This window comes from Pongo abelii, chromosome 1 (genome assembly GCF_028885655.2).
Source record: "Pongo abelii isolate AG06213 chromosome 1, NHGRI_mPonAbe1-v2.0_pri, whole genome shotgun sequence".
In the NCBI taxonomy this organism is placed as follows: Eukaryota; Metazoa; Chordata; class Mammalia; order Primates; family Hominidae; genus Pongo; species Pongo abelii.
This window is the reverse complement of record NC_071985.2, coordinates 119,879,186-119,888,035: the sequence shown is the minus strand read 5'-3', so window position 1 is coordinate 119,888,035 and position 8,850 is coordinate 119,879,186. Positions and strand designations below refer to the sequence as shown.

The 8,850-nt window shown below is 50.5% G+C and overlaps 1 protein-coding gene across 2 annotated transcripts in view; it reads left to right on the top strand.

Annotated features, from left to right (window-relative positions):
* Positions 1-2,387: 2,387 nt before the first annotated feature.
* Positions 2,388-8,850, top strand: part of LOC134760479 (uncharacterized) — a 30,379-nt gene continuing 23,916 nt past the window's right edge. For both annotated transcript variants that reach the window (XM_063718068.1, XM_063718061.1), the window contains exon 1: positions 2,388-3,088. In XM_063718068.1, coding sequence (XP_063574138.1) covers positions 2,414-2,887 — 474 coding nt within the window. In that variant the 5' untranslated portion in view covers positions 2,388-2,413 and the 3' untranslated portion in view covers positions 2,888-3,088. The remainder of the gene's footprint in view (positions 3,089-8,850) is intronic.

Genomic DNA, 8,850 nt, shown 5'->3' with positions numbered 1-8,850 from the left:
GCTGGGATTACAGGCATGAGCCACCACGCCGGGCCTGTTGAGTTTTCTACAGGACAAACCACAAATAGCAACACAGTGCAATCACAAAAGAGAAAGGTAAGCTTTTAAATTTCTAATTTGCAGAGCGGGTGTTCCAAATCTGAAATTCATCGACCTCTACAGGGGTTGCTGAAATTGATGCGACAAAAGCCTGCATCTTTTTTTTTTTTTTTTTTTTTTTTTTTTTTTTTTTTTTTGAGAGGGAGTCTGGCTCTGTCGCCCAGGCTGGAATGCAGTGGCGTGATCTCGGCTCACCGCAACCTCCGCCTCCCGGGTTCAAGCAATTCTCCTGCCTCAGCCTCCCAAGTAGCTGGAACTACAGGCGCCCGCCACCACACCCAGCTAAATTTTTGTATTTTTAGTAGAGACGGGGTTTCACCGTGTTAGCCAGGATGATCTCTATCTCTTGACCTCGTGATCTGCCCACCTCGGCCTCCCAAAGTGCTGGGATTACAGGCGTGAGCCACCGCGCCTGGCCAAAGGACTGCATCTTTTTCTTTTTTTTTTTTGAGATGGAGTCTTGCTCTGTCGCCCAGGCTGGAGTGCAGTGGCGTAATCTGGGCTCACTGCAAGCTCCGCCTCCCGGGTTCACGCCATTCTCCTGCCTCAGCCTCCTGAGTAGCTGAGACTACAGGCGCCTGCCACCGCGCCCAGCTAATGTTTTGTATTTTTAGTAGAGACGGGATTTCACCATGTTAGCCAGGATAGTCTCGATCTCCTGACCTCGTGATCCGCCCGCCTCGGCCTCCCAAAGTGCTGGGATTACAGACGTGAGCCACCGCGCCCGGCCAGGCCTGCATCTTAAAGTGAGTTACTGAAGACAAAGTTTGGCGCTAATTTAAATAATGTGACTGATGCGCCTGACTGCGACCACAACGGAAGGGTACCCACAGGTCACAATAATTATCCCAAAATTAACTGAAGATGCCCACTGTTACTTCTGTTTAACCACGTGTTAATCATGTAGTTATGGGAACTACAACGACGGTCACTACCTTAAAGAAACTTACAATCTTCGGCCGGGTGCCGCAGCTCACAACTATAATCCTAGCACTTTGGGAGGCCGAGGAGGCTGAATCACCTGAGGTCAGGAGCTCGAGACCAGCCTGGCCAATATGGTGAAACCCCATCTCTACTAAAACTACAAAAAATTAGCTGCGTGTGGTGGCAGGCACTTGTAATCCCAGCTACTCGGAAGCCTGAGGCAGGAGAATCACTTGAACCCGGGAGGCGGAGGTTGCGGTGAGCCAAGATCGCGCCACTGCACTGCAGCCTGGGCAATAAGAGCGAAACTCTGCCTAAAAAAAAAAAGAAAGAATGAAAGAAAAACAGAAACTTACAATCTGTTAGAGGAGACAGCAAACAAAAATAATACAAGGTTCGGCTGGGCGCAGTGGCTCACGCCTGTAATCCCAGCACTTTGGGAGGCCGAGGCGGGTGGATCACAAGGTCAGGAGTTCAAGACCAGCCTGGCCAAGATGGTGAAACTCCGTCTCTACTAAAAATACAAAAAAATTAGCCGGGCGTGGTGGTGGGCACCTGTAATCCCAGCCACTCGGGAGGCTGAGGCAGAGAATTGCTTGAACCCGGGAGATGGAGGTTGCAGTGAGCCGAGATCGCGCCACTGCACTCCAGCCTGGGCGACAGAGCGAGACTCCTCTCAAAAAAAAAAAATAAATAAATAAATAATAATAATAATAATAATACAAGGTTCACATACTACAAAGCAGAGAACACGGACGGGAAGGAATTAGAAGAGAATTTCTATGGGCAGAGCAAAGTCATGGGTCACGGGAATCACGAACTGGGGAGAATTATTTGTCAGGTTTAATTAAAGGAAGGGGAACAAATAGAGTTTAAAGATTAGAATGTTACAGGTGGCATGCCACAATCCCCAAAACAAACCCCACCTCGTCTCAGCCCCAGTCACCTCCCAAGGGGGTATATCTTGCTCAGAGAGCCTGAAGGCAGGGGCATTTGTTTTCACAGCCCAGTCACTGTTCTTCCAGACAAAAAAAACATTTCCTGTGAGGATGAAGTGATTACCCCAGGTCACCTGGCCACATTCCTCTCCGGGAGCCGGTGGCCACAACACCTGGCCGCCCCTCCACCAGCGCGGCGCTCCGAGGTCACGCAGCTGCCTGCGACCACGAAGCCCTCAGTGAGGCCGCCTCCCACCCCCTGGAGACGTGGTCTCCCCTCCCGCGAGGGTCCCTCCGACCCCACCCGGGCAACTAGGGCACCACTGGCTGTTACCCAACTAACCATTAAGCGCGGAGCCGAGCGCGTGCGTGGCGTGGCGTTACCACCACTGGCTGTTACCCAACTAACCATTAAGCGCGGAGGGGCGGGGCGGGGCTGCGCTCTCGGCACCATGCGGCCCCCACGACGTAGAGCTTGCCTGACTCGGTTTGAAGGGACCGCTCGGCTGCCTGATTACGCGCCCCCGGCCGAGCCTGCGCGCTGGGGACTCAGTCGGCCCTCGCGTCCTCTGCTCCCCGAAACAAGCGTGTGGAAAGCTTGGTCGGGGCTTCTCACAGCCGCGCGCACAGACTCGTTTTCCCCCCGCGTGTCTCCCGGGAACGTCGCGGCCACCTGCACGCGTCCGGCACACAAACGTCGGTCTCACCCCTTAGTTTCTGGAAGAGAAAAAGGAAAATCCAGAGGCCTGACCCTGAGGGGTCGGGGGGAGATGCGGGCCCGGAGTAGCGGGAAGCGACTGAGGAGCGGGGACTGGGCAGCAATTGAATGGATGCGGGTGCCCCTGGCACCCGGGAAGACGCCCAGGGGCCGTCGCTGGGGAGTTGGACATGGGCTGGGATGTGTTTGGATTCCAATCTGGGCCTGACACCAGTTCTGTGACCTCGGGAAGTTCCCCAACCCTCCGGGCCTGTTTCCTCCCTCTGAAGTGGCGACAGTAATAGAACCGACCTCGTAGGCTCATCGGGAGGTCCTGATGGGAGAACCCATGCAACTTGCCACCACAGAGCCAGGCCCGCGGCGGTTGGCGCCTGGTGGGTATTAAAGACGAGTCGGGAAAGAAGAGCAGGTAAGAGGGTGGGGAGACTGGCCCAGTGGGTTGGGGTGTGCACCTCGGCCACGTGGAAAAGCGAGAATGCAGGGGCCAGACGCTTATGGACGATGCATATGTGGGGCCGGATAGAATTGTGGCAGGCGGCGCTGGGGCTGATGCGCCTCGCCCGGATTATCCTCTGTAATCCTCACAGCCCTGTGAAGTGGGCACTGCCATGAACATTTTGTAAATAAGGGACCTGAGGCTCAGAGAGGTGAAGTAACTTTCCAAACGGCCCAGCTCGTTAGTGGCCAGCATTTGAAGTCACACTCCAGAGCCTGTTTTTATCATAATAGCTGCTGCGACCGCAAAACCAACGTGTGTGTTGAAGTGATCAAATAACCATGGGGTGGTCTCTGATGTCCAGGACTTTTGAGAAATACTGAAAAAGTATGAGGCAAGGCCCCTGCCTTCAAAGAGCTTGCAAGTTTATGGGGGAGACTGAGTCAGGCACAAATTAACCAACATCTGTTGAGCACTTAGTGCTTGCCAGGACCCTGCCCTGCTCCCCGTGTCTTCCTCCCTTCCAGGACTCACCCTCTCACTTACCCTCCCCCTCAATTCTCACAAGAGATTGAAGAAGGGTAGAGACTGGAGGATGAGGCTGAGCGCGGTGTCTCATGTCTGTAATCCCAGCACTTTGGGAGGCCAAGGCAGGTGGATCACCTGAGGTCAGGAATTCAAGACCAGCCTGGCCAACATAGCGAAACCCCCTCTCTACTAAAAATACAAAAATTAGCGGGGTGTGGTGGCACTCGCCTTTAGTACCAGCTACTCAAGAGCCTGAGGCAGGAGAATCACTTGAACCTGGGAGGCGGAGGTTGCAGTGAGCTGAGATCATGCCACTGCACTCCAGCCTGGGTGACAGAGCGAGACTCTGTCTCAAAAAATAAAAAAATAGGCCGAGCGCAGTGGCTCATGCCTGTAATCCCAGTACTTTAGGAGTCCGAGGTAATCAGGAGTTCGAGACTAGCCTGGCCAACATGGTGAAATCCTGTCTCTACTAAAAATACAAAAATTAGCCTGGCGTGGTGGCAGACACCTGTAACCTCAGCTACTCAGGAGGCTGAGGCAGGAAGAATTGCTTGAACTTGGGAGGCAGACGTTGCAGTGAGCCAAGATCATGCCATTGCTCTCCAGCCTGGGCGACTCTATCTCAAAATAAATAAATAAAATAATTAAATAGATAAAAATAAAATAATAAAACAAATGGTGGTGGGACAATTGGGTATCCATATGCAGAAGAATGAAGTTGCATGAAATTGACTGAAAATACATCAATAACAAAGAGCTAAACTGTAAAACTCTGAGAAAAGAATATACAGATAATCTTTTTTTTTTTTTTTTTTTTGAGGGAGTCTTACTCCGTCGCCCAGGCTGGAGTGCAGTGGCGCAATCTCAGCTCACTGCAAGTTCAGCCCCCGGGTTCATGCCATTCTCCTGTCTCAGCCTCCCGAGTAGCTGGGACTACAGGCGCCCGCCACCATGCCTGGCTAATTTTTTTTTTAGCATGTGGGAGCAACTTACCCACATTTCGGTTACACTAGTATGGCTACAAAAAAAATTTTTTTAAGGAAAAAAGTATTGGTGAGAATGTGGAGAAATTCAAACTTCATACTTTGCTGATGGGGATGTAACATAGGGAAGCTACTATGGAAAACAGTTTTGTGGTTCCTCAAAAAGAATTACCATATGACATAGCAATTCTGCTACTGAAGCAGCGTCGTTTTCTGGGGTAAATACCTGAGGTTCCTCGTCTAGTGCCAAGAAGATTAAGGACATAGATACACACAAGGAGCAAGTTTAGGAGAGGAGGTTTCATAGGCAAAAAAAGGAGAAAAGGTCTCTCATGAGAGAGTGGGGCACTCGAATGGGAATTCCAGCCCATGGCAGAGTGCACCCAATTTTATAGACAGGCTTAAGAAGGCAGTGTCTGATTTACATAGGGTCCAAAGATTGTTTGGACCAGGTGTGACGTTTACATAATGCGCCAGGTAAGCTGGCTTCCCCACCCTAATCTTATTATGCAAATGGAATCTTTGCCTGGCTGGCACCATATTGCCTGCTCCTTACTGCACACGCGGCTAGCAAAGAGAAGGGAAGATGGAGCCGCCATTTTGAACATGCCTAGTCCCAGGTAGCCTATTCCTATTGGCACAACTGCTGGCATTCACCCCTGCAAGCTTCCAGCTTGCTTGTCTATGTTTGCAGCTTGATTTTACAGGCTGTTCTTTGTTACAAAAGAGAATTATTTGGGGGCTGTTTTTCATTAAAAGGAAAACCTTACCAAGGACTCCTGTAGCTTATCTGCCTAAATAATTTATTCTTAATGCCTATATCACTACTAGGTATATTACCAAAATAAAACCGGTATTCAAACAAATACTTGTACAGCAGCACTATTCACAGTAACCAAAAGTTGGAAACAATTCACATGTCCATCAATGGATGCGTGGATAAACAAATATATTATGCAGCTATAAAAGGGAATGAAGTACTAATAAATCCCACAACGTGGATAAACCTTAAGAAAATATAAGTGAAAGAAGCCAGACACTAAAGGTTCAAAATTGTATGTGCGATAATTTCGAGGCATTTGAACCAGAGCAACTCCATCTTCAATAAGGACTGGGTAAAATAAGGCTAAAACCTACTAGGCTGCATTCCTGAGACAGTTAGGCATTCTAAGTCACACAGGATGAGATAGGAGGTCAGCATAAGATACAGCTCATGAAGACCTTCCTGATAAAATAGTTTGGAGTAAAGAAGCCAGCCAAAACCCACTAAAACCAAGATGGCCAGGAGAGTGACCTCTGATCATCACTACTACACTCCCACCAGTGCAATGACAGTTTACAAATGCCATGGCAACCTCAGGAAGTTACCCTATATGGTCCAAAAAAGGGAGGCATGAATAATCCACCTCTTATTTAGCATATAATCAAGAAATAACCATAAAAATGGGCAACCAGCAGCCCTCAGGGCTCTGTCTATTGAGTAGCCATTCTTTTATTCCTTTACTTTTTAAATAAACTTGCTTTCACTTTACTCTACGGACTTGCCCTGAATTCTTTTTTGCAGGAGATCCAAGAACCCTCTCTTGGGCTCTGGATCGGGACCCCTTTCCATTAACAATTTCATTTCATGAAATACCCAAGATAGGTAAATCCAGAGAGACAGAAAGCAGATTAGTGGTTGCCAGGGGCTGGGGATAGGGAGAAAGGGAGTTGTGTCCGGAATTGGTGGGTTCTTGGTCTCGCTGACTTCAAGAATGAAGCCGCGGACCCTCGCGGTGAGTGTTACAGCTCTTTCTAAGGTGGCACGTCTGGAGTTTGTTCCTTCTGATGTTCGGATATGTTCGGAGTTTCTTCCTTTTGGTGGGTTCGTGGTTTTGCTGGCTCAGCAGTGAAGCTGCAGACCTTCGCAGTGAGTGTTACAGCTCTTAAGGCAGCGCGTCTGGAGTTGTTCGTTCCTCCCGGTGGGCTCGTGGACTTGCTGGCTTCAGGAGTGAAGCTGCAGACTTTCGCGGTGTTACAGCTCATAAAAGCCGTGTGGACCCAAAAAGTGAGCAGCAGCAAGGTTTATTGCAAAGAGTGAAAGAACAAAGCTTCCAGGGTGGAAGGGAACCTGAGCGGGTTGCCACTGCTGGTTTGGGTAGCCTGCTTTTATTCTCTTATCTGGCCCCACCCATGTCCTGCTGATTGGTAGAGCTGAGTGGTCTGTTTTGACAGGGCGCTGATTGGTGCATTTACAATCCCTGAGCTAGATACAAAGGTTCTCCACGTCCCCATCAGATTAGTTAGATACGGAGTATGGACACAAAGGTTCTCCAAGGCCTCACCAGAGCAGCTAGATACAGAGTGTCAATTGGTGCATTCAGAAACCCTGAGCTAGACACAGGGTGCTGATTGGTGTGTTTACAAACCTTGAGCTAGATACAGAGTGCGATTGGTGTATTTACAATCCCTGAGGTAGACATAAAGGTTCTCCAAGGCCCCACCAGAGCAGCTAGATACAGAGTATCGATTGGTGCATTCACAAACCCTGAGCTAGACACAGGGTGCTGATTGGTGTGTTTACAAACCTTGAGCTAGATACAGAGTGCCGATTGGTGTATTTACAATCCCTGAGCTAGACATAAAGATTCTCCACATCCCCACCAGACTCAGGAGCCCAACTGGCTTCACCCAGTGGATCCCGCATCCGGGCTGCAGGTGGAGCTGCCTGCCAGTCCCGCGCCCTGCGCCCACACTCCTCAGCCCTTAGGTTGTCGATGGGACTGGGCGCCGTGGAGCAGAGGGCGGTGCTCATCGGGGAGGCTCCGGCACAGGAGCCCATGGAGTGGGTGGGAGGCTCAGGCATGGTGGGCTGCAGGTCCCCAGCCCTGCCCCGCCGGGAAGGCAGCTAAGGCCCGGTGAGAAATCCAGCGCAGCGCCGGTGGGCTGGCACTGCTGGGGGACCCAGTACACCCTCCGCAGCCACTGGCCCGGGTGCTAAGCCCCTCATTGCCTGGGGCCTGCAGGGCCGGCCGGCTGCTCCGAGTGCCGGGCCTGCCAAGCCCGCTCCCACCCGGAGCTCCAGCTGGCCCGCGCGGCGCAGCCCCAGTTCCCGCTCGCGCCTCTCCCTCCACACCTCCCTGCAAGCTGAGGGAGCCGGCTCTGGCCTTGGCCAGCCCAGAAAAGGGGCTCCCACAGTGCAGCAGTGGGCTGAAGGGCTCCTCAAGTGCCGCCAAAGTGGGAGCCCAGGCAGAGGAGGCGCCGAGAGCGAGCGAGGGCTGTGAGGACTGCCAGCACGCTGTCACCTCTCAGAGTGACTGCTTAATGGGTATGGAGTTTTCTTTTGGGGTGATGAAAATGATTTGGAACTTGATATAAGTGGTGATTGTGTTACCAGAGAGGTGTCCGATTCCAGACCCCTCCAGAGTAAACTGAAAGCCAGTTTTTAGGAAAGTAGAGGAATAAGAGAATAGCTACTCCATTGACAGAGCAGCCCCAAAGGTGCTGGTTGCCCATTTTTATGGTTGTTTCTGGTTCAAACGTCTGACAGTTGCATGTGCTATTGTGAAATATATATTTGGTCTTCTTCCCCATTTCCTGGTGGCATACAACTTCTAAAATCCTTGGAACCTCCAAAGAAATGTGTCTTATTATATGTTAATGAGTTGACTGATGGTTGGGGGCTCCTGGATAGCTTCAGGATTGAGGGCTGGTCACAGGAAAGACCAAACCTTGATTAGACAGTTGGGACTTGCAGGCACACCCCTCAACCTCCACGAAGAGGGGGAGGGCTGAAAGTTATGTTGATTACCAATGAGCAATGATTTAATTACTCATGACTACTTAAGGAAGCTTTCATAAAAACGCAAAAGGACTGGGTCCAGAGAGCTTAGAGTTAGTGGAACACGTGGAGACACCTGGAGGGTGTCATGCCCTGGCAGGGCATGGAAGCTTCATGCTCTTTCCCACATAAGCATTTCTTTCATCTGGTGTTCATCAGTCTCATTTGTAATATCCTTTATAATAAACCAGTAAATGTAAGTAAAGTGTTTTCCTGAGTTCTGTGAGCCACTTTAGCAAATTAGTTGAACCCAAAGAGAGGATAGTGGGAATCTTGATTTATAGCCAGTCAATTAGAAGCACAAGTAAAACAACCTGGGGCTTATGATTGGCATTGGAAATAGGGGCAAGCTTGTGGGACTGAGCCCTCACCTGTGGGATCTGACACTATTGCCAGGTGTG